The sequence below is a fragment of the Mchenga conophoros genome, linkage group LG10 (assembly GCF_057382185.1).
Source record: "Mchenga conophoros isolate Kocher_MC1m ecotype Shallow Benthic linkage group LG10, M_conophoros_male_GT1.1, whole genome shotgun sequence".
In the NCBI taxonomy this organism is placed as follows: Eukaryota; Metazoa; Chordata; class Actinopteri; order Cichliformes; family Cichlidae; genus Mchenga; species Mchenga conophoros.
Window position 1 is genome coordinate 15,821,005 of NC_140535.1, and position 26,059 is coordinate 15,847,063.

The window sequence follows — 26,059 nt, forward strand, 5'->3', positions numbered from 1 at the left end:
TATATATTAGCTGTATAATACCAGTGGGCCAGCTCTAGTAGTAATTTGGTATGGCTTCGCGGGCCAAACGTAATTAGGCTGCGGGCCAGAGTTTGACACCTATGTTATAAACAGTACATCTGCATAATGACTGAAACCAGCCCACTGAAGGAACAATGGGCTGTGAGGTCAGTTCCTTCATCATTATTATGCAAATTCTCATGACCATTGATCAACAACCACTGATTAAAGCCCACTGATCAATGGCCATGGTTACCATTCACAGAGAGTTGGGGAATGGCTGCAATTATAGCATTATACGGTGGTAAAAGATGTACCGTTAGGCCCCTCAATTCAGAGATGGTCTTTCTCTGTTCACGTAAATGGCCTCCTTGACTCCCCGCTCAAACCAGTGCTCCTTCCTGTCCAGGATGGTTACGTCCTCATCAATGAAAGAGGGTCCACTGGCCTGTAGGTGTAAATAGACTGCAGAGTCCTGGCCTGACCAGGTAGTTCTTCCGTGTTGTGCCATCCACATCGCCAGAGGTTGTTTGGCAATCTTCCTGGCACTTAACAGCGTACACTATGTTACTCTCTACACTATGTCGGGGAACCCAATCCTTGGGGTGGACCAATTTTTGGCGCAGCGTGTTTTAGGGTTTAAAAGCCACAGAAGTAAGTCCCCAAAAACTCTTGGGCCCCTTCTGGTGTTACTAGTCAGCGAAGACAATGAAATGCAGGGAAGAGCCTCACGAAAGCAAACTTATTAGTTGTTAAGGAAAATGTTATAAAACACTTCTTCAGTAAAGACTCAGAGAAGAGAAACACACAGAAGGGCAGCTCCCTACTGAGAGACTCGCGCTGAGCACTGCCCCGGTCTTTATTTTATACTCCATTGAACGTATGTCTGTGTGTGTGTGTGTGTGTGTGTGTGTGTGTGTGTCTCCTGCTGATCAAAGGGTCATATAACATGAAGGTACAAAAGGTACATCCTTGGTCACAAAGAGGGCAGTCTCCCCCTCACCCTAAATAACATGGTGAGGAAGTCCAGCAGTTCATCTATATGTAAAGAAGCACTTAAACTAAAACAGACATAGCTACGTTAATCCTACCGTAAAACAATAAAACCAGGTACAAGCTCTCTCGTTCTCCCAGGACGTGGGGGTGCATTCCTGAGGTGCACACCAAGCCTGCAGCCTGCTAGAGATCACACACAATTGATTATATGCCTCTAAGTATACATGGTTGAATATTTCCTAATACAAATCACTACATGCAGTATTCTACCATATGCAAACTTATATCACTAAAAGATTATACTGACTACTAAATACAATTTTCCATTGACATTAGTACATGTAAGTTAATTGCAGGTACAGAAAGTTATGTTCTTTTAATGTTACGCTGTAGCCCATGCGCCTTCACAGACCTGCAAGTGCATCATAAAAAGGAACCTTTTATGGGTTATTGAAAATACAATGAACGAAGTCAGGTACAAAGATGATGCTTAAAAAATAATTTATTTGCAATAAATTAAATATTTAAAATATAACAGAAGTCATCAATTTTGCAGCCACTTTTTGTTTCACAATACAGCCACAAATCTTTATTCATAACGTTTGCTTTATGTGCCTTTAGACGTTGAAGAGGCTTTGTTCTCTTCTTCAGCATTTCAAAATCCTTTTATTAAAAAAATTATAATTTCAAAAAACAACCATTTATTAAGTTTGGTTTTTCTGAAGTCTCATAGTTAATGCAGTCAGTTAAAAGATTATTTTCATGTTTTCAGACAAGACTCAATTGGCCCTAAAACCTATGTACAACTTCACATACTGGATCTATTTGCCTTCAAAGTATGCAAATGATTTCTTAAAACCTGTGGCTGCTAGTAGATTTCATTAAAACCCTGAGTACCGTATTTCAACTCTAACCCACACCGAGTCCTCTTGCTTTGCCTGAGCGCAGCATTAGTGAACACTGAGACACACCAATCTCCTTTTTTAAATATAAACTGCAGAAATATTTTAGCGTGACGTACATATATCTAAAAAATATTACATTATCATAACAATCCCAAATGTTCATACAGGAAATGCTTTGCTATATTAGTTCATTATTAGGAACTAATCACATGGCAGCATTCTCTGCAAACGATTTCACCCGCAACCCTTTTGAGGCATTTAACACAACATGTCCTGCACAGTAATGATAGCTGTTACAACAATGAATTCTGTAGAAGCACGAGAAGAGGCGAGCACGCCTGATCGCGTTGCTGTTTTCCCCCGACAGAAGACTGCGAGACTTTCAAAAGTCTAAAAATCAGCTTCTGGCTTGATAAATAAGGTGGCTGGTTAGATTTTCAAAAGCAAAGTGAAGATATGATACTTCAGAGAAAGCACCTTTGTCAAAGTAAAAGTACAATATGATCTTTTCAGGTTTTTATATAAGATACAACATTTAACATTATTCTAAAACCAATGTCGAAGCAATCATGGATGGACATTATAGCTAGATCAAGACATTTTTTTTAAACTTACTTAAACTATGTGTTGAAAATTACATTTGTATGGAAAACACACCTTAATGTCTCTATATTATAGTGTAATGTAGCTATGATGATTAGTTGTAGGGGGTTCAAATAAATAGCACTTGTTTAATGAGTCCAACATATTAATAAATTACACTTTAACAACAAGCACATTTTTACATGTGCTGTTAAAAAAAATAAAAAGTCAAAAGTGCAACCAAGAGCATAGTGGCATTTTACATCATTAAAATGTTTTGGAGCGTTTTCACCACCAGTGCCAGTCCAACAATCCCAGAAGCGTGGAACATTTCTTTGTAGCTATTCCCATCTCCTCCACCGAGCAGCAGATTCCTCCTCAAATTTAACAACAATTCAGAGTCAGCGATGTGATTAAATGAGACTTCTGTCCTGAAAGTGCAATAATTTCTATCCAGAGGGGAGCCCTCCCAGAGGTATCCTCCTTTAAAGCTGTGCAGTTGACAACCCACCTGGGGCGCTCAGCCTGTCAAAGACCGTGCTGACGTGTAGTGATAACAGAGAACGCTCTCAGGATGACTCGTGTCCATGTCTGCTGGCCTCGAGAATTAGTTATCCAGTGCACTAGCTCCTCCATTGGCGGCCTTGCCTTTTGATTTGCCAGAAGAGCGGAAGGAGAAACGTTTGATGAGGCGCCGGGAGAAGCTGCCAGACTTTTTACGGCTGATGTTTGGTGCGGCGGTGAAGTTATTGCCCAAGTTGGAGATGTCTTCGTGGGACTGGCTAAGGCAGGACTCTTTCTCTCGATGTCTTCTGCGGAAAAGCAGCTTCGTCCCGCTCTGCAAAAAGCCCACTGCAGGAAACACATCGTGGAGTTACTTCTAGTTTCACAAATGATTTCAATTATTTCACAACATACATGACAAAAAATCCATGCATTTTTGCGACAGGCTGCTGATAACAAAGTGCCTGAAGACATCATCTAAAACTGGCTCTCTAAGTTCTCTGTCATGTGTAGACACAGCACTGACAAGAGTTTGGAGCCTTGTTTTTGCTTGAGCAATTCATAGGTCAGTGTAACGTAGCTTACCAAGCTAAAAGAAAAAAACATTCCTCTGAAAACAGTCAAGAACTGGACTGAAAATGAGTGAAGAAGCAGAAAACGTCCAAAGAAAACTTTGAAAGACCATCAGAAAGGTCGCATAACTATTGTTAAAAAGCACTTTGAAAATAAAGTCTGGCTCCTTGGAAGCAAAATATAAAGAAATGAGGGGTGGCTTAGTTTACTTATTACTGCTTCTCCCACTCCTCTGCCTCACCATTCAAATTTAATTATATTGCATGAAAAAAATAAATTAAATTACAAACAAACACACGTTAGTTTGGCTTTGTAGCTGCTGAAGTATGGCCTCTAGAGGGCAGCAGCAGTAGAGGAACTGACTGTGGTAAATCTGTGAATTGAACCTGAAGTCCTGATGTTACCTAAGGCTATGAAATATTTGTTTGCATATAAGATACACTGTGCCGTTATTAATATATTTAAAAAAAAAAAAAGTGAGACATGAAAATTAAATCTAAAAGCAAAACGTCTTTGAGACTGAAAAAAATGTAAACCTGCTCATGAAATTCTGCTTTAATGACAAAACAAGAAACATATTTGAATTATTTACAGAATATTTCAATAGCTGAATAATGTTTTTACAGTTACGCTTTTCTGCGAGACGTTACTGAGAACTGGACCTGGATTCTTTACAGCACAGACTGCCTGCGTTACCTTTATGATCCTTGAGACTCCGGGTTTCCAAGGCACCAGTGGAGCCAGTATCTGATTCCACATCATCCACAGAAGGACGCTCTGATACGTCAGAGGGCGTGGTTTCATCTGGATCATGGTGACGCCCTGACCCGTAATGGTTGCCGTGCATGGCTGCGTCCATGGCTGCAGCGTAGCCACTTGATAATGCACTGTTATCTTCAGAGAGTGGAACCTGAAGCAGAGAAATAGATGTCACTACTGAAATTACACGCCATTACATGTATATGACGATTAAATTCAAATATACACGATTATCAGCACACTTTCTTTTAGTGAGGTTGTCGAGCGCTCCTGACACGTTTTCAAAGATTCTCGGGCAAAAATCAGGTCAGAAGATTCTCATTCTTCTGTAAAGTGGTCCAGTGGGGGGGCTGTGGACTAAATTTAGATCACACTTATTCTGCCCGGCTCCTCGTTGTATTTTACAGTAGATTCCCAGTAGCAGTCGCAGCAGTTATTAAGGCTTACAGCTAATTTAATATAAAGACTGAAGGTTGGACTATTTCCTTTCAATCATCATACAGGTAACTGATAACCACAAAATCGCTGAAGTTTTCAAATCAAACTCAAAGCACGTGTCTAGAAAGATGGCGTTTTCACTCTCTGACCTTTGACACACCCGAGATGATTAGCGTGCTCCTTTTCGTCGGTGTCTTCCGTGCTGCTCTGGACCCAGACTCTGTCAGCTGCCGTATGGCGGTTTCTGCAACAGGATCCAGGCCATTAGAGAGGCGGCTGCTCTCTGAGCAACAAAAAACACAAATATGTAAATCAGCACTATACTAGCAGACCACCATGTGCTATTTTTATTAAAATATATTGCTGAATTAACTGCTGTTGCACTACATATAAGTTTGTGCTTATCTTTTATCTGTTTTGTGTCAGCAATTAGCTTCCCGCTGCACCAAAAACAGCACGTAACTCCAGCCCGTGTGCGAGTTATGTGATGCTTTTGAAAAGGATTACCTGCACGGAGCGCACGATGCGTACTCAGAGTGCATTCCTCTCGACTCGTGTTACTCTGCTGCGTGTTGCTTATCCTACTTTGCATCTGTTATGTAAAACAAATCTGGTTTTCAGGGCAGAACTCACTTCTCGCGTTGGGGCTGCTGCTGCTTCTGCTATCAGGCAGCACGGTGGGTTTCTTCTCATTCACCTCCACTTTAGACGGAGAACGCAACGGGGAGTCACCTGAAAGGGAACGCTGCTATTTCATTTCTTATTATTGACACTACTAAAAAAAACTCATCAGGCACCTGCCCTGCCTGGTTTGGTGACATGCTTTGCTTTGTCAAACGCACCTGGACTGCGATCGAGTTTAAGTCGGGACTGGACCGTCGTGACGGTGGTGACGATGGTTCCGTCTGGCATGATGGTTCGGTCCACGTCAACTTTCTTGGTGGGGGTGAGAGAGGAGCGAAGTAGCAGAGCTTTGTGGGCACTGCTAGGCTCCTGTGTTTCTTGGTACAACAGCTGGAAGAGGAAAAAAAAAAACAAAAAGTGTACAAGCTGGAGGTTTCTTCCTGTTAAAAGGGAGTTCTTCCTTCCCACTGTCACATAGGGCTTGCTCAAAAACGACTGCCTGATTGTTGGTCTTATATAAAGCACCTTAATCCAACTGTTGTTGTGCTTTGGCTCTATATATAAATTGGAAATTAAGTTATTAAGAAATGACAGAATTTGCCAAATGAAATGTTACCCCACAGAGACAAAGCACGTTTATTCTCATTTTCTCTCTCTTTAAAGACAATGTGGACTAGAAGAAAGCCAAAAAAAGAGCAACAAGTTGGCTGCTGGAAAGTCTACAAGAGATCTGACACAGCGATTATAAGAATGACAATGGATTTTGTATCAGCTGTTACACAACACTGCCTCTTTTGTTGGGAATCTTTGATAAAGTCCAGATCTAGATAATAAACCGTAACGCAACCTTCGTTCTGCGTCAAAGCACAAGTAAGAATTTCAAACACTCCCTACACTCTTACAGAAATCTAACTCGTCTGGTCACTCACCTCAGCGGTGATGACAGCGTTTGGCGTTGAGTCTTGGCCAGACCTCATGGACAATACGTGCTGCCCAGTGGGAACTTTACCCTGGATGTCCAAAGCAATGGAGGCGTGACCTGGCAGGAATTCTAATCATATTTAAACACAAAAAGAATATAAACAAATTGTACAAAAAGCAAAAAGGTCTTTCCTTTTACTGTAGTTCTGAGGCCAAAAAAAACGAGCCTCTCCAGACATCACAAAATGCTAACAAAGACAGTGAGTCTGCCAATACTGCATTTTCAGCACTGATGACTCTGCTTAAGCTGTAATATGTTCCTGCTGATCAGCTTTCTGAGCAGCAGCCAGTAGTAAATTGCTATTGAACTATGCCTTACGTTCCCGTTTGCCACTCCGCTCCAGAAGTCTCACTCTCAGCTCTTTGGTTTCTGGGCCCAGCTCCCTTCAAACACAGGAAACAAATGAGTTAGCATTACAGTGAAACTCCATTATCCAAGTATTATTATTTCAATTAAATACGTTTCTTTCTACAGCCATTACTTCTCTGGAACATTAATATTAATACAAATATTTTAACTACTTGATTGTGACTGTGACATTATGGGCTCAAGAAATTCTGATGTTGCTAAATCTGAATTGGAGCATTAAAATAAAAGATCCCCAAAACTGTTGCAACTTTAGGGAGTTTAGAAGAAAGTATTGTGGTCTAGTCTTCAGACCAGGCTTAACACCCAGTTTCAGACATTTCTTTCTACTCTTGGATTTGTGAGAAAGAGCTCTGGCTGTGAGCACAGCAGCTCCACCACTTGCTGTTCAGACCTTCTGGTTGTAAGGGGCAGCCAATCAGAAGAGAGGAGGATTATTTTAAACTGTGAATCATGCAAAGCTGCTCTAGCAAAGTGCAGGAATAAAATGAGGGCTGCAAATGAGGCCAATAGGTGACCTGCAAATGCATCACAATCATTACACCCTGAATCTGCTTTCTAACACGGCAGCTTACAGAGTAATATCTTCACTCCATTCCAGTGCAGCATTGGCACTGCTGGGCACAGGCAGGAAGCGGGTTGTTCTCTCTGTAGACGGTTGGTCCAGGCTCAGGACACAGCACAGCTCCCCTGATTTAGACCATTGACCTGCAAAACACACAATGACGCAATGAGACTTCGGTAATCAGCAGGAAGCTGTGCGGAAATGATCTGACGCTGGGGGAAAATATCTGACCTTTACTTAAGGTCGCCCTGAGCTGCCGGAGGAGTAGTCGTCTCACCAAGACACTCTGGGATACAGAGTTCAATCCCACTGAGAGACTGTCCATGGGGGCCTGGGAGTGTGCAGAAAGGGGGGTGGAGAGCTCAACAGTGAAACAGCTTTAAGTACATCATCTATTTTATTATATAATCTATACATCTTTTAGTTAATTTGTCTCATTAAAGGCAGTAAATTTCTCACCAAAGTACTGGACGTCCTGAGATTGAGGACCATGGCTGGCTGAGTGCTGAACAGAGTATCTTCTATCAGACCCTTAATTGTGTCTATGTCTGCTTCACCTTCAGTGCACTGTGAAGAAAAAAGCACACTTATTACTCAGTGATGGTTAACACCCGCTGAACCGAACTAACTACAGCCACAAATTGAGGGTTTATTTATTTCATCTCAATTCTTACAGGATCCCAAAGGAAAAAAATTACTGCAGCTTTAATCTGAGAGCATTTTCACCTCTGGGGGGCTGAACCAGCCTTGATACTTCACCCACGCTGGGCTTGCTACGCCGTATAAAGCAGGCTTTTTATATTCCCGTATGGTGGATGTCATTAGTCAACACAATGTCTTGTGCTAAGTATTTGTTTCCTTTTTATTTTATTAACGTTGTTACTTCCTCAGACAAATGGCATTTAATGGCATGCCCATTTATATAACAATATTAAAGGACGGCACTTCCTTCGTGACTAATCTTGGGTTTAATGGGATGGAAAGTCACTTGCATGCAAATCAGTGCATGCTGATTTACAAAGAAGACAAATTAGATACGGGAAATTTTTTAATGTGCGTTTCCTTTTTTAATAACACACGCATGCTTTTAATTTGAAAAATGTGACGGTCACTGAGAGCAGTGACATCAAATTAGTGCCATTAGCGGTAAGCGTTCCCACCCGTCTCTGCAGCTTGCATGGAGACACGGTCAGAGAAAACGACGGCTGCTTGGAAAGACTCCAGGATATCAGCAGCCCCTCATCCTCCACCTCCTCCAAGCACGCCACAACCTGATGGAGGTAGACGGAGCGGGGGGGCAGGGACGGTAAGAAAATAGTAACAGGCAGTTATAACAATAGATATTCTCTGTGCAGCAAATTGTCATTAATAAATAATTGTCTTACATTAAAATGCATCAGGTAACAGAAAAACATTTCACATTTAATGACCACTGCAATGAGGGCACAGATGACATGCGACTGTCTGTGTAAATTTTCACATTTGAATAACAATGCAAATCACGCTCTGACATTTGTTTTTTTAGAGGTCTGGTCTCCCGTGTACAAATTGCTAAAATCCAGGTGCAGTGCTTCAGGTACCTTTGCCACCACAGGTGCTATAGTGATCTGATAGGTGTCCATAGAAATGGCAACTGGCGACTGCTGGGTGACCGTCACGGGTAACCTGACCCTGTCTACTGAACAATTACAGTGCAAAATCTGCAAAAGAAAAAGAGAGGAGGACAAATACTCATGCATACATACACTCAAAATGCACTGCTCCTGATGTCACAGGTATAAGCAAAGATTACTAACCATTCGGTTTGCTGACTGGTCAGTGCAGCTCACGCTTTCTATTGCAGAGGCAGCACTTATCTGGAGGCTGCTGTCAAAAGTGATCTGAATGGAGCTCTGGCAGAGACAGAGGAAGAGAAAAATGTCCCAAACATTACACACGAGAAAGAGAAAAGAGACTTTGAGATGACAAAAGATGTAACAGTGCAGGGATACAGCCTTTAATACAGCTGACTAGCAGCTGGGTATGTGGAACTTGCTTTATGGACCTTTGATCATATCATAAAGTAAACTGCTAATTAATCCTGGTATTTAATGCATTTAAACAGTATCTGCTCGCATAGCTCTTCCTAGATACACTCACATAAGACAGTGACTGTGTCGTTCACATGTTGCTCATCCAATGCAGTCTTTAAAAAGTAAGAACTACTGTTTGTTCCTGTTTGTACACTTCCCTGTTAAAGCAACCGCACTGTCTTTGCAGAAGCCCAAATGTTCCTTATAGCTGTAGTAACCATGACGATTACTATGCGATCGTTTTCTTGTGTTTAAGTTCCAAAGTGCAAGTGAAAAGACTGATAGTAGAATTCACATGTATCTATAGTCACTCTTGTAAGTGCTATACGGCTATAAAAAGGCAGTGCTGAACAAATGCATGCAAATGCATTATTGAATTTACAGTTCATGGCCGACCACAATTGTGATTTAAGCCCAGGCAGCTGCATGGATTAGTGGGCTCAGATGAAAAATGTCCGAAAATACTGACAAAAAAAACCAACACATGTAGTTGTAATTGTGTTAATAATACATTTATATAATCCTTTTTTGTAATCCTTCAGAAGTTGGGAGATTTAATGCTCCTGGCTGCTGAGAAAACCCCATGTCTCAGACCTCGTAGCAGCATCTATTTATCAAGTCGGTGCTTACTCGAGCTTACAGCCGGGCACGTTTTCCTGTGTGGAGGACAGCCCTAACAAGAGGAAGAAGTAACTCGGTTTTAAGAAAAGATTCAGCAGAATCACACGGGCACGGCGGTGACCTACTATCACTATGTGTGCGTGTGTTGGCCAGAAGATCTGTTTTACTGGACAGCTTTAACTGAGAAGCGCGAGAAAACAAAATCCCCTATTGTCACAGCATATGTTCCACTAGGTCCAAGTCCAATCTGTATCAAACACAACAGCGGAGGCGGGGCAGAGGTGGGAGGATGATATAACAAAGTTTGTGGTGTGCGTGCGAGTGTGTGTCTGTGTGTGTGTCACTTATTGCAGCCAGAAGGGCAGGAAGCCAAGTGCTATGCCGCAAGCTTACGTAGGTTCCCCTGGACTAACACTGCAGTCACATGACCGCAGCGTACAACCGGCTGTGTTTACTTCAGTTGGCCGGAGCCTCTAAAACTGCTCAGTCACCCAACTGTTCATTTGGATTAAAGTGCAGAGCAAATATGATATATCAGATTGAGAAATACAGCTTAAACCCTGTCTGTGTCACTGCAGGCGGGCACATTAGCATCTTTGCCGTGGAACTAAACGGAGTCATCTAGCAGAAATTATTACGAGGAAGGCACAGCAAAGTCCATTTTTGTAGACTGCTTTTACAACATTTTGCTTGTATTAGATGGCTTCTGGTGTAATTATAGAGTAAATATAAGAAGACAGGCAACAAAGCCGCCTGCAGTGAAATGAGGACATCACACTTTGATCGCCACCAGAAAACAAAAAAGACACCCTTGAATCCAGAGTCAGATTTCTGGCGAGTCAAACTGCACTTACAGCACAGATTTGTGTTTGTGTGCATCAAACTTGCTAATCCGTGTTGAAAGGAAACTGACAAATTTCATTTTTTTTCTTTTCCAAATGACTCCAGTAAACATGGCAGCAAAATATTGCCAGCATGTGTCAATCACTCATCATTCATAGGGAAAAGAAGGCCGGCTCGCTCCAGCTTTGTTCATGATTTCAGTTAAAAATCATTTTCTACTCTTATCTTTTTTCCACCACTATCCTTTTTTGGGTTTGTTGTAAGATGCACCTGAAAAATTATTATGGGAAAATATTCAGCCATTATCGTTTATTGTATTTTAGCAAGTTAATAGAATATCTAATTAGCAGTAGGTTTATGGTTTCTCTTCCTTCCAGGGAGTTTACACCCATTGGCTTTATAAGGAGCCATCTGCTGCACTGTGGTGTTTTGTATCATCCTTGGCAGAGGCTACAGACCTCATTTTGTCATGGAGAGAGCAGTGCTAGTAGCATGGCCGCTGATTTGTCCTTGTGATCCACCGCTGCTCAACAGAGTGTATGTGAGGGGTATTTCTGGGTAGAGACAGTTCCTGAGGACATCCATAGTGTCACTTCAGGTTTGTCAGCGTCCCCCCCTTTGGGTCTAACTGGCTGAACGCCTCTGAAAAGCATGTGGGTCAACCAGAAATACACTCCCCCATGGCTTCTGATGACCCTCATTTTCCTTCCCTATATTTTATGTTATCTGAGCTTCCTGCTATAACAAGGTGCACGATTGGAAAATTACAATGTTCATGCACAGGAAAAAGCATACATGAAAATTATTATTGATGTAATTACTCAAAATGGCAAAATAACAGACAGGGTCTGTGTGAGGGCAATGTCAACAAACTGAATGCGTACATGCTGCCATACTAAAAACAGCCAGAGGGCTACACCTTGGACAGCTCTCCGTCCAACCCTATGATGGACCATGATGGACACGGAGAGACAGACAACCGTTAGCTCTACAAATGGAACTATATCTACTGTCTCTACTTCTTCTATCAATAATGCAGCTAAAATTAGCATTTTTGTATAGACAGTATAAAAGATGGATGGAGCCACTGTGACTTTACCCACTGCTTGCTATGAAGCCTCGATCTGAGTAGTTTCTTCTATTTCCACCTTAGTGATGTGAAATTGGATGTGACAGGTTATGGCTGTATCTGACTGAGAAACAAAGGAAACTGTAAGCCCATTAGCTAATTAGCTGAAGCTGATCCTAGATAATTGTTCTTTCTAAATGTTAGAATTGAACTGAATTTACAAAATGGACATCATGTTCTATTTAACATACCTGAAACGAGACACTAAGCTGAGGTTTTTACTGACATAATAGAGCAAGCAGGCACACCTAGAAGTCTTAGCAACCAGAGGAGTCGCTCCCTGTTGGCCATTAAAAAGACCATCATTTTTTTATATTGTCTACTATTTTTTTTCTACAGCTTTATTGCTTCATTATCCCACAAGCTATAAATCTGGAAGTGGGAGTACAAAGAGAGGGAGTTCTTGAAGTTTCTCCTAAAACCAAATGGCTAGCATGTGAGATTAACATGCTAGCCACTAGGATTTAACACCCAGTCACTACTTTTTTTTACTCTTTTAGGAAAGCCATAGTCCAACACCCACCATGTGAAAGCTTGGGTTACTATTAATACTATTATTAATACTAAAAGAATGATAGTACAATTCATGTATTTCTATAGTTACTCTCCTAAGTGCTATATGGCTAAAAAAAAAAGGCAGCGCTGAACAAATGCATTATTGAATTTACAGTTCATGGCGGACCACAATTGTGATTTAAGCCCAGGCAGCTCCGTGGATTAGTGCACCGGTCCCCAACCCTCGAGCCATATAAAAATTATAAACAGAGTCCGTCACAAAGGGCAGCCCTGGTGAAGTGTCCGTTAATACTGGCAAAAAAAAAAACCCCAACACCCACGATGTGAAAGCTTTCACAGGTTTCACAGTAGTCCTGTAAAAGAATTAAGGAATTAAGAAAGGAACCAGCAGCCAGGTGCTGCTGATCAAATGCAGTTTGCTAATCAAATGCTGATCAAACGCACTTTGCTAATCAAATACACTTTGCTGGACATACCAGCATTTTCACCCCAAGGTCAGAGCATGCAATGCTCAGACCGTACAAACCCAAGAACTACACCTCAGACTCTACAGGCATAGGGTTGCCAACCGTCCCTTAAAAAACGGAATCGTCCCGTATTTAGAAACAAAAGTACACGTCCCGTATTGAGCTAATAAGGGACGCACTTTGTCCCGTAATACAGTGAGAATCAAAAGTAGTCTATAACTTTTAATGGAATTAACACTTTGTTTGAAAACATAATTCCCAGCCCCTCTCCTGCTTTGTGACCAATGAGCTGACAGCACACTTATGACAATTCGAGTATGACAATTCAGATTACCGCTCATCTCATTGGTTGAGGAAAGGTCGCTTACGGAGAAAATACCGGAAGACAACCGATGACCACAACAACAAGCATGGCCAACAGGGAAACAAACGCCGACACTGCGGTGCAAGTCTCGGACGGCACACTGTGCGTCCATAAAATGAAGGTTATAACAGAAAATCTGTCGCTCGCTCTCTCTGTCTTTCACTCACACAGACACACCACCACATCAACTTTGCTAAATTGCTAATGAAAAACATTGATCAGGCAGCTGTGATTGAGCAGCAATGTAAATCCAACTATTTTCACGGTTGTTGTGGTCGTGATCATTTTGTGATGCCACATGGAAAAGGCTCGGATGAGCTTTCCAAAGTTCTACAAGTTGTGCCTCCATCGCTTGTGTCCAGATCACACGCTGCACAGCTGTGCTGCAACGTCTTTTTCACCGACGTTTACGTGTTTGCGCGTGAGCAGCTGCGGTGACACCCTCACGAGCGATTGATGATCGGGAGCTGGTCGTGAGGTGTTAATCGCTTCTCGTTACCCCACGTATACTACACGACGCACGATGAAGGCCAAAATCGGGCCGATCACCAAATCGGTCGCACGACTCAAAAATCGGCTCAAAATGGGCCAAAAATCGCACAGTGTGAGCCCAGCATTAGAGCAGCAATGTTTGTTCGCTCAGAGAAAGAAAAAAAGGCTGCAAAAGTACAGGGAGGAATGGGAAAAGGAAAACACCTGGCTGGAAAAGTGCACTGTGTGCTGGCGCACTTTTTCCATAGGCATGCTTCTATTGGTGGGCACATGAAGAACATGAGGGGCATGAAAGCTCGGGGAACCCTTTACCAATTTTTTGTCCGCCAGGCCAAGGCAGAAGCAGATATGGTTTGTTTTTTTTAAACCCTCTGGTTAAGGTTAATATGGGCATGTGCAGTGAATATCAGCGCTATATGGCCAGAAGTGTAATAATATAATTTATTTTGTGTAATAAACAACTGCAAGAATAGATGATTACAACAAATAGATGACTAATACATAAAAGTAATACATAGGTGAATAATGATGATGAGTTAAGATGCGTAATCATGGGAACAAGCGGGTTTACAAACAGGAGCAGCTGATTAGCTTTAGAAAAGCTGAAATAATACCTCAACTGAAGCCAACTGTACTAAATGCACTAAATGTGCACTGTTACAAGAATATTTTTCGTTCTATTGCTTTCTATTAATTTATATAATTTTAAGTTAAGTAGGACAGAGTTCTTTTAAAGAAAGATTTACTTATATTCTCAAAAGTTAAGCATGACAGGCTTCTGTTTAAGAAAGAGACCTGTTTTACTGTGTTAATGTTGTCATTGTGAGCTAAAAATAAATGGCTAAATGATCATTTGTTTCCCATATGGTCATATCACAAAGAATATGCATCTGCTTAAATCAAGTTCAAGTCAAATGGTTAAAAAATAATTTCACACACAAAAAAAGAGCTACCACACTGGGAAGGGTGAAGACAACTGGGTTGCCCGGCCCTGGCCACGAGGTGTCCCTTATTTATTTTTCAGGGAGTTGGCAACCCTATACAGGCATCAGGTAGCATGTTAAATGTTAAAAGTTCATGACAGTACAGCTAGAAAAAGACTGAACCAGTGTGTTTGGAACTTGTTTGGAAGGGTTACCAGGAGAATGTCTCTCCTATTTAAAAAGAACATGGCAGCTTAGCTTTGCAAAGCCGCATTTGAACAAACCACAAGATTTCGTGAACTTTGGATGAGACGTTTGCTCAAAATGCACCGCCACATTTGGAAAACGCCTAATGCAGCATATCAGCACAAACTCCTCATACCAACTGCCGAGCACGGTGATGGAGGGGTAATGATATGGGAAAAAAGAAAATTACCAAGTTGAAGTCCAGACCTCAAATCGATTCAATCTAAAGAAAGCTGCGCATAAACAAATGCCTGGAAACCTTGATGGACTGAAGCAGTTGTACAAAGTTGGCCAAAATTCCTCAAGAGTGATGTGAGAGAGTGATAATGATTAAAAAAAACGAGTGCTGCAAGTTATTCCTGCTATAGACTCTTTTAGAAACTACTGAATCAGGGAGTGTTCTTAGCTTTTTACATGACTGCACCGAGTCATTAAAGGTTTTTTTTCTAAAGTATACCTAAGAATTGTAAAAAGTTACAGTGAATCTGGAAAGACAGTAGTGCCTTAAGTATCCAGTAATCCATCTTCACTTCAGAATTTGTTCAGGTACTATTAAATTTACATGTTGGATATTAGCTGAGCCTATTTAAATGCTGAGTCATAGCCTCAGAAAGAAGTTGGCGTAATAGTAGATTTTGGCTGTTCAAATAAAACTGGCTGGTGAAGATGGAGCTCATCATTAGCTCTGACTAAAGGATGAAAAGGTTGGTTTCCTGCACTATGGTATCAAATCAGCGCTGAGTGTTTAATGTCCCCTGTTGTTAAGAAGGAACCTACTTGAGAATAATCACAGGGCATTAATCATCTACCAGCAGCTCTCAGAGGGAGAAGAAGTGAACTGTGTCCTCAAGCTATTCACCAGACTCTTTATAATTGCAGATTGTGAATATACAGGGAGCTTCCTTCCCTGCAGATGTACGCTCGTTTTGTCCTCCCCTACCACTCAGTAATGATGGCTTGACAGCATGTGTCAGCTGCACACACAGGCTGCTGATGCCTTATGATCTGCACGTCTGGGGCGGCCGACCAGTCCAGTCCTTCAAGACTCCTCTACAAACTAATCCAGCCAGAGACATCTGAGTAGCTCCATATCGAGTCATTTCTTCTGAGGCAAGATTATATCCAGAGGCTCACGCTGTAAATACTTCAACAGACAGGACATTTTTGCTGGGTAAACAACTGAGAACTGAGTCTGCATAATGGGAATACACTCCAAAGCTACAGGAAGAGACCAAAAACACAGACATGCTGCTGCCGATGTTTAAATTAAACCATGCTACGCAATTCATGTCAGATCAGACGTAGTTATAGTCGGTGTCAGAAGTAAGTATTTGAGATTATTGTGCAGAATGTAAAAATCACTAGAATCTGACATCAGAGATGACGTACTTCTGTTAACATCGCAGCAATGAGCTGTAATGAAGCCTTGGGGCCCTCGCTGGACTACAAGGACAGACGAAGCGTGAGAAGGGGGTGGGGTGGAGCTGGTGGTAACAAGTATTAGTTACTGAGACAAGAGGTAGACTGTGTATCTTCGAAACCGTGAAGAAGAATGAAGCACGGCTGGTGCTCCACCTGTTTACCCTGGGTTTGCAATCGTTTTCTCTAATCTGTATCAGATACTGTGTAGGACACAGAAAATCAAACCTCATGGCTTTAAGTATCTGCAAAAGAAAAATGCCTAGCTTCTTTCTCTCCTCACACAACAGTCTATTTGGGTAGTATAAGCATTCTGAGCTGTGCCGTTCTGCAGCACAAATGTACTTTCAAGTCATATTACATTTAAATAAGTCCTCATTAGCTGCCTCAATATCCTGCAATCTCACTACAAAGGGATGAGGCATTTGTTGCAGTTTATGTAACAAGCCCAAACCCCGGTGTCAGTACTCAGCCCTCTGAATCTTTTTGTGTGTGTGTGTCTCATCATGCTGTTTCAAATGCTGGACATCAGGGTCAGGGTTGGGTCTGCCCTCTGGAATGTTTTGCTACAAGGACAGAGCACTGTGACAACACTGAAAATGAGCGAAACAGCAAAAGGATTCCTGGCCTTACATCACTCCCCGCTGTAGTCAACAATATATCGACAAGCACGCCAGAGTCAGCCGTCCGGGATGAGGGATGTTCAAAACTGCACAGTCGCGTCGCTGACACGTAGGAAGATATCAGGGAAAAAAAAGACCCTAAGACACTTTTTGTTTCAGTGATCTCTTTTCAATGTGGCATCAAACCAAAAACCTGCATCTAAAATATCAACTTTCGCAATCGAGAGCAGCAAAGTCTTAAAAACTTTATGTGGTAAGGTCACAATAGCAGGCTAGATCACACTGCCTGTCATTTCAACTATTTTACTTCAAAATTTGAGTATAAAACCAGTTTTTCCTGTATTAAGCTGAGGCACATTCTCAAACTTGTTGTTTCCTGACTTCAAGTGAGGTAAACAACAGAGCCACCAGCTCATAGCTGTGTGTGTGAGTGGCAAACAGGGGTTTAGTCCTGGCTAGGTAATGTAAATAAAATTCATACACTGTATGAAAAAAATTAATGTAACCACCAGGTCTGAAAATAAAGCTGCGGAAATGACTTAAGCTTTGATTCTTTGACTCTCAAAAAGACGTTCAGCTGTATAGAAGCTATAAGACAGTGACCTTATTCCTCACTCATTTAACTTTGTGAGGTTGTTTGTTAACTTCGAGTCTTCAAAGTCTATAATCAGGCTCCAAAGAAACAACAGGATGACATCCAAATGCCAGTTTATGTATGATGGTCCACCTCTTTTATACACTTCGTGATAAAATACAACAGGAAGGAAGTTTTATGATAAATGAAAGAAATATTGTTAATCTGGTCATTTTTAACAGATGAAATGGGACCATCAGTGCTAACTGGGGCTTATCTCCACAGGAATTTTCGGGGACTGTTAGTACATATATATTAAAATAATTATTGGGAAAGAATAAATCATAAAAATACAACTTGCAGACTGGCAGGAGGTTTGATGAACCCTTTCTGTTGCTCTAACTTGACCTTGCATGCTCAGTCAGCTTGCCTTTATTTGGATAAATTTCAGCATAGTAATTATTTAAAGACCTCTGTCACCATCAATCTTAAGTGCCGGAAAAGTACTTAGGTTAATGCTATAAAGGATTTGCGTACTAATCCCCACGATGACACTGAAGCACCACTTCCCCGGTGCTGTGTTCCTCCGGGGAAGCTCATGTTTTGCCCGATGTAGAAACACAATCATGCACGTCCGAGGAGAATATGAGTCTTTGGGACCGTAATATATGTTCACGTGTCTGTTTTCAGAGCGGCCACAGAAACCTGCCTGGCAGGTGGCAGAGCCTCGCTGTATGCGAGAAGCAAAGAATGCGAGGCGACAAGTTTCTTGCCACTTAATGCTTGCCGTATCGCCGCGGCTCCTTACAGCAGGTTTTTCCAGTCTGGTTTTTACGTGGCAGGTGAACATAATACAGCTAAGACACACTTAACTGGCTAATAGAACACGATACTACTTAATAATGAACAATTGAATAGTGTCACATCCAATGCACCTGTTGTTGATGGTAAAACGGACGCTATGGAGACCGAAGCATGTGCCCCTTAAGCTTCAAGACAAAGACTGCTTCTTAGATTACATCCTGTGGGTTTATCTTTGAAACAAGGCACACTGGTGATTTGGTACTTAAGAGTAATGTTCAAAGGTTCATTAAGAAACTAACATTGATTTGCATATGGCCCAGACACATTTAGAACAACAGCTTGCTGTGTTTGCAGACAGTATGACTAGCAGATATTTTATTGTGATGAATGAACTCGGGAAGCTCTGGTTCACACACTCGGCTCACAAACTAAACACCCCATGGACAAACACACACAGCCAGCTCGTCTCTGTGTCCTCCAACATTGACTTGCTTGCCCAGTGTTATAAAATCACCTCCCAGTGAACTTCAGACACTTTATTCACCCTTTTTCTGCACCTTTCTAGTCTAACTCAAAGTCCCTTCACTGTGGTCTGAAAGCATTTCATAAGTTGGAACAGGGGTCACAGACCGCACACACACAGTTCATGTGACTATAAATGAGCTATGAGCAATTACAGCCAGGTGACGGTGCTTTTTATCTTTGAATTATTGTAAAATCATAAAACATTTTATGAAGGTAAATACAGCACGCTCGGCACCTGGAAACTGCCACTAAAGGCTCACCCAGGGTTCACTTCAGTGTTTGAGTGTCTTAGTAAATGAGAGTGTCAAAGGTCAAAGCAGATCAGCCAGCCGAGGTCATAGTGAGATAACTCGGCTGACAGCAATATAGTGAAGAAAAACGATCCACTACAGCACAGGGACCTCTGACTATCAGCACAAAACGGGGTTATATGAAAGCAGGTATCGAAAGCTCAACAGACTTACTCCTGCATACAAAACATGTACAAAGTGCAGAGAAGATACACTTTTCTGCCACTTTATTAGATACACCTTTTGCCTTTAGAGCTGCCCAAATTCTGTGTAGCATGGATTCCACAAGTGGCTGGAAACATTCCTCAGAGATTTTGGTCCATGTTGACATGATAGCAGTTGATGCAGATTTATCCGCTGCTCATCCAAGATGTGAGTCTCCCACCGCATCTCAAAAGCGCTCTGTTGGGTTGAGATCTGGTGACCGTGGAGGTCATTCGAGTACAGTGAGTTTATTGTCGTGTTCAAGAGATCCGATTGAGATGTTCTGAGCTTTGTGACATAGTGCATTATCCTGGAAGCAACCATCATCAAAAATACTTAAATGGGCTGTGGCATTAAAATGATGTTCAGTTGGTACTAAGGGGCTCAAAGTGTGCTAAGACAATATCCCATTCATACAGTGGAGGATGGATTTTCATGTTGCGACCCTACCATCCAAATTTTGTAGCTGAAATTGAGACTCATCAGACCAGAGCCTATATAATCTGTAGCCTCAGATTCCTGTTCTTAGCTGACAGGAGTGGTCTTCTGCTGCTGTAGCCCAGAGATGCTCTTCTGCACACCTTGGTTGTTACAAGTTGCTATTTGCATTACTGCTATTCCTCTATCAGCTTGAAGCAGTCTGACCATTTTCCTCTGACCTCAGGCATCAAAAAGGCATTTTTACCTTCAGCAACCACTCAGATTGCTCAGGTTGAACTTCAACAGGCTGTCTTCACCATATCTGCATGCCGAAATGCTGCCATTTAATTGGCTAACAAGATAATAAGATATAGCTGAGCAGGTGTACCTAATAAAGTGGCTGTGATTGTACCTCCAATTCAAAGAAACGCAAGGCAAGCAGTCTTCAAAGCTCTGTGCTCTCATTTAGATGTTTAGATTCTTATCTGTCACATAATGCCATTAATGACCTGAAACAGATGGTGAGGCCCTGATCCCAACTCATGGGGTCAGTCTGGGGTCACAAGAAAAGGTGCCTGAAATACTCGGTTATGAAAACAGGTCATCTTTTAAAGAAAACCAAATACTTGCATTGTAATAATTTTAATGGTATTATTTCTGAATAAATGCTCTCCTATGGAAGATGTTTACTCTGGACATCTGCAGATGAGCTCTCAAACAACAAAGGTTAGGTGACCCTCACGAATCAGAAAACAAGTGCTGTTTGTTGCAGATGTGCAATGCATGTGATTGATCTTGTCTGACCCCTTTAAACTCCCCGCCAACTCATCTCTCGATAAACACGCACGGTTTTAAAAGTGGGGGGTGTAGAGGAGCCACCTCCGTCTGACTTTGATTCACACAGATGAAAGAACGACTTAAAGGGAGAAAGACCTTTAGGGACACTGGACACAAAGTGGCAGGCTGTCTCCAGTGCTGAACCCACTGAATCAAACATTGATGCGTTACGCTGCGTTCTAACTGATGGCCAAGGTTACGAGCTGAAGGGAGGGTGACACAGCCATTCTTTTCATTCTGCCTCTTTCCCGATTTGATCAAACACACATCTACTTCTTCCCATGAGGGTATAAGACTATTTTTATGAGGTGTGGGTGTTACTGTGGCTGTGCTGACTGCTCTTGCGTCTCCACTCTTTTGTGCATTAAATCAGAGCTGTTACGCAAGGCTCTGCCCCCCATCCTCTTACCGATTAGACACTCCAACTCCCACACCTCCACCTCCTCTGCCTACACACACACTTCCAGCTGCACATGAGCACACCGACTGTATCAGCTCCTGCTTAACTATTTATGCCTCCACTTAATGGAGTAACCTCTTGTGCACACACACTGGCATCATGTTTAATCAGCTCTCTTGTTAAATATGATGTATTAAAAGCTTAAAGATTTCAACTCACCCCATGCCTGCAAGCTTGCTCGTTCAGAGCCTTGACCCAGGTCCTCTGAAACAGCTCCCTGAAGGACTTGAAGGAGAACAGAGAGGTCAACAAGCCTTTAACCCCGGCCTCAGATGTGGGTCGTCCATCCCGGCCGGAGCGGAGCTTCAGCAGGAAGCCCCACAAAGCTCCGGCCAAGCTCTTATTTGGGTGCTGCCTCCAGGCTGGGTCTCGGCTGTGTCGCTTTGCTGCCTTCCTGGCTCTCCACAACCGCAACACAGTCAGCGAGTACTGGAACAACCATCCCAGCACGATGACCAAAGAGGCGAGGAAGAGACCCACCAGGCACAGCCAGCTCAACTCCTGGAGCTCCATCACCGCCTCCAGCAGCCTCTCATATCATCAGCTCCAGATGGAAATAACAGGACTGTGAGTGGTGAGCAGATCAGCTGCTTTCAGCCTGCGAGTGGCAGCAAACAGACGGTCGCGTTGATTACCGGTAATGGAGAATTTACACCGTGGTTATAACGACAAGAACCAATTTTCTTTTCTTTTTTTTTTTTTAGGTCAAAATAAAAATTTGTATTAAATTAAATTAAAGATTAGGCTGTATATTAAAAAAAAACCTACTGCGTTTGCGCCATGCATGTATATAAAACATGTATACGATATCTAATAATAATATACAGAAAAGTCACATAACGTAGCTTCATACCAAGCTGAAGTTTAAGCGGTCCGAGCTGCAGGCTGCAGGTAATCGAAAACAAATGAAGCCGTGTTCATGGCGATATGGAGCGCTTCCAACAACAACTGTGTCTGTCCCATCTTCGAGCGCTTAGCGATGCTTCAGTGTGTTTGTTGTCATCTGTCGATCCCAACACAAGCCTCCAGCTCTCCGCCTGTGCGATACGGGCTCCGGCGCATTTAAAATCTCCGCTGGTCTCAGCTCCTTCCTCCGCAACCCCTCCACGGCGACGATTTAACAAACAACAGCATCGGCAGACAGGTGGCGCTGCAGGGGACGGACTCATCAAACAAACGGAAGCTGGTTGGACCTTTCAAAATAAAAGGAGGACACAAAACGGCGTTTGTGTGTGGAGGGTTGTTTTTTTTTTTTAAATAAATGTTTAATGTTTCAAGCACGAATACAAATATGACAATTACTGTCAAAAGACGCAATCAATTGCCAGAGAGAACAGTGATTACTATAACAATGTAAACATGCAAAATAAAAGACTGCTACACAGATGCAAGCACACCAACAGTATGTGATATTAAATTAAATATCACACTGGGAAGAGAGAAAAAAAACAAGGGGAGATACATTTTATCTCAGATATCCAAATCAGTGGGAAGGGAATCTTTGGTTTCATCCTTTTCTCAACATTAAGCAAGAATTTCTGTTTGCGCAAAATGAGCACATGTTCTCATTAATACTGAATCATACTCTAAGTAATTATTTATAAGGATAGATGTCATTCATTATCTAAAAATATGTTGTCAATTGAATGTAGAACTGTGCCATACTTATTTACTTGGCATCGATCTGCTACCAAGTAAACACAGGGCCAGTCTCGCTGATACCAATACTAATACTTTTAACCTATAAAGGCAGATTAGGGAGAGTAGTGTGTCATGACTTATGGGGTGAATCAGCATTAATTTGCAAATTCTGAACCCATTCTAATTAGCACTAAATCACAATTAGTTAATACAACAAAACACACCTTTCAAATTCTTATATAGTGTTTGTTTTTGGAGACCAGGAATATAAATGTGCCTGTCGCTTTAAAAGACAGCCTTTGTTCTTTAAATGTGCTATAGGCAATAAATAAAATAGATGTCACAGTCAACACAAAAAATGCTCAGGCATTTTTCATAGTGCATGTTTGCTTTTTGTGAGTTTCATCAGCTAAATACAAAATCAGGTTCTGTGTTTCTAAATAATCAGTTACCAAGTCATTGAAGGGCAAAATGTCTTTGTGTTTACTGTATGCTGTTCTCACATGGCGAAGACTCATATGCACCATATGTTAGTCTACGTCCCTACCCTTACCTATGGCCTCTGGTGAACCTTGTCCACTCCAGTGGCCTTGCCACAGGAAGTTGTTTAACTGCCTCAGTTGCCTTGCCCCGTTGATGGACGAGTCGTCCCGCTCGTACCCGGACTCTGCTTCCACTGAAGAAGTGTCAGTGGGATTAAGGAGCTCCTCAAGTATTTCTTCCACCACCAAATAATAGAGTCGCCTGACAGTTTGCTAGAATCTCTTCGAGGCAGTCTGAAAGTCTTTTTCCATGACCTCTCTAAACTCCCCCCAAACCCGGGTTTTTGCTTCAGCTACTGCCCAATTCGCATTCTGCCTGGCCTGTCGGTACTTATCAGCTGCCTCTGAAGTCCCACAGGCTAACTGGCTTGGTTAGCCTGTGGGACTTCAGAGGCCTGATGGTTCCCTTCACCTCCAGTGTCCACCATCTGGTTCAGGGGTTACCACCACAACAAGCACCAACCACCTTGCGGCCAGAGCTCAGTGCACAACTTTCACCAATGGAGGTGCTGAACATGATCCATTCAGACTCAATGTCCCCAGTCTCCCTCGGAACGTTGTCAAAGCTCTCCTGGGACCTCTGCCAGGTGTTGGCAGCGCACCCACACTATATGTTTTGGCGCCCCAGGTCTGTCCAGCATCTTCCCCCGCCACCTGATCCAACTCATAACCAGGTGGTGATCAGTTACCAACTCACACCTTCCTTCACCTGAGTGTCCAGAACATATGACTGCAGATCTGATGATACAATTACAAAATTCATCATTGACCTGCGGTTTAGGGTGTCCTGGTGCCATGTGCACTTATGGACAGCTCGTTCAAACATGGTGTTTGTTAAGTCCAGTAACAGAACAGGGCTTCAGATCTGGCAGGCTGTTACATCCAATTATGCCCCACCAGGTCTCACTGTCATTGCCCACATGAGCATTGTCTCCCACTAAGAGGATGGCGTGCCCAGGTGAAGCATTCTCAAGCGCCTCACCCATGTACTCCAAGAAAGCTGGGTACTCTAAACTGTCATTTGGCACAAAAGCGCAGATGACAGTCAGGACCTGTTCCCTGATCTGAAGGTGCAGTGAACAAACACTCTCATCCACCAGGGTAAAGCTCCAATATACAGGCAGCAAGCCAAGTGGATACTAGTAATGACTATGTGTTGTTTCTATATATACTTCACTACTAAAGACATTTTGTATTGTGTCGAATCTCATCTGAATCTCACAGTTCATCAGAACAGTTTTTAGCTCATTTGTCATTCAGAGCTACAGATCTCTCACTTCCCTTAATGCTACTTTATCTCAATGGCTTTGGTGCAGTTCTCATATCAGGAAAGTCATTCTCACACCTCACCTTTTTACTGTAATCAGATCACTTAAAACATTTTTCAAATTGTAACACTAATTAACCCTTCAGAACTGCTTTAAGTCTTCATGATGCAGGTTTAACAAGGTGCTGGAAACATTTCTCTGAGATTTTGCTTCATATTGAAATAATAGCACCACACAGTTGCTGCAGGTTTGTCATTCGCTCATCCATATTTCCCTTAAAATGTCCTTTACTGGACTGAAATCCAGACTGTGAAGACCAGCCCATCTGGTACCAACAACCAGTTTCAGTCACCTTTCTTCCACTATTCTAATGCTCAGTTTGAACTTCAATAGGCTGTCTTCGTGATGTCTACATCGGGGACTCTTCACCATCTTCAAGCAACTTAAAGATGTCCAGATACTTTTATTTTCAAGCTCCTTAGACTACAATGACCTGGATGGCTGAGAACCTTCACAGACATCTACATGTTTAAATGCTTTGAGCTGCTGACATGTGATTGGATAATTAGATGTTTGGATTAACAAGCACTTGAACATGCATACATAAAAAGTGGCTGCTGAAGGTGTGTAGCATGACTTTACTGGAGTATACAGCAGTTGGTTCTATGTTCTCAGATTTTCTTTGTCTCTTTTCTGATAGGAAAGAGACAGTACCAATTCGCTTTTCTCAATTTCAGCCATTTAAAGTTTCAAATAAATTCTTCACTTATATATATATATATATATATATATATATATATATATATATATATATATATATATATATATATATATATATATATATATATATATATATATATATATACACGCACACACACACGTATGTATATATACACACACACACACACACATATATATACACACACGCACACATATATATACACACACACGCACATATATATACACACACACACACACACACATGTATATATACACACACACACACATATATATACACACATATATATATATATATATATATATATATATATATATATATATATATATGAAATCAATTTTCAGTATTGATTAAAGATATGATATGATGAGATAAGTCCCTCACTTGGGAAGGTTTTACTATTATAATATCAAAATGAATAGAGAAGAAATAAATATATGCAACATAACCTATAGCCTACAACAATATTACTAAACAGCAACAGAAGAAAAATATACATTATACAAAAGAGAGAAAGCATTTGTTTTGTCAACAGGTGGCAGAATTTTATCATAAAAATGACGTATGTGCGAAAAAATATGTACCGAAGAAGAAGATTTCACTTCCGCGTCAATACAGATGTCGGAAGTCAAAGTTAGTATTTTCTGTATACTTTATACAATAAGAGTATACAGAAATCTCTCAAAACCTTATCAAAATTTCAGATATTCTGTAAATAATGCAAACATTGAAACTTACACACAATA

At 41.7% G+C, this 26,059-nt stretch overlaps 1 protein-coding gene across 2 annotated transcripts; it reads right to left on the bottom strand.

The window, feature by feature from the left end:
- Positions 1-1,480: 1,480 nt before the first annotated feature.
- c2cd2l (c2cd2 like) lies at positions 1,481-22,319 on the bottom strand. Of its 2 annotated transcripts, none has more exons than XM_085288808.1 (15): positions 21,977-22,319; positions 21,283-21,721; positions 9,091-9,186; positions 8,875-8,994; positions 8,455-8,565; positions 7,754-7,861; positions 7,526-7,625; positions 7,305-7,437; positions 6,682-6,746; positions 6,311-6,432; positions 5,600-5,771; positions 5,391-5,489; positions 4,907-5,040; positions 4,257-4,470; positions 1,481-3,335 (listed from the first exon to the last, which is right to left on the bottom strand). In XM_085288808.1, exons 2-15 carry the CDS (start codon positions 21,634-21,636, stop codon positions 3,091-3,093), a joined length of 2,073 nt encoding a protein of 690 aa, XP_085144934.1. In that variant the 5' UTR covers positions 21,637-21,721; positions 21,977-22,319; the 3' UTR covers positions 1,481-3,090. The 2 variants fall into 2 exon arrangements, with proteins under 2 accessions (XP_085144934.1, XP_085144936.1); XM_085288810.1 differs by having other exon boundaries at positions 4,907-5,001; positions 21,977-22,316.
- Between the last annotated feature and the right edge of the window lie 3,740 nt (positions 22,320-26,059).

Bases quoted from the DNA above. Each gene is read 5' to 3' on its own strand.
- c2cd2l (XM_085288808.1), bottom strand. From the start codon at position 21,636: ATGGAGCTCCAGGAGTTGAGCTGGCTGTGCCTGGTGGGTCTCTTCCTC. The intron at 9,187-21,282 runs GTGAGTTGAAAT...TGTCTCTGCCAG, and splicing joins AGCAAGCTTGCAGGCATGGG to AGCTCCATTCAGATCACTTT. The intron at 8,566-8,874 runs GTACCTGAAGCA...TACCTCCATCAG, and splicing joins TAGCACCTGTGGTGGCAAAG to GTTGTGGCGTGCTTGGAGGA.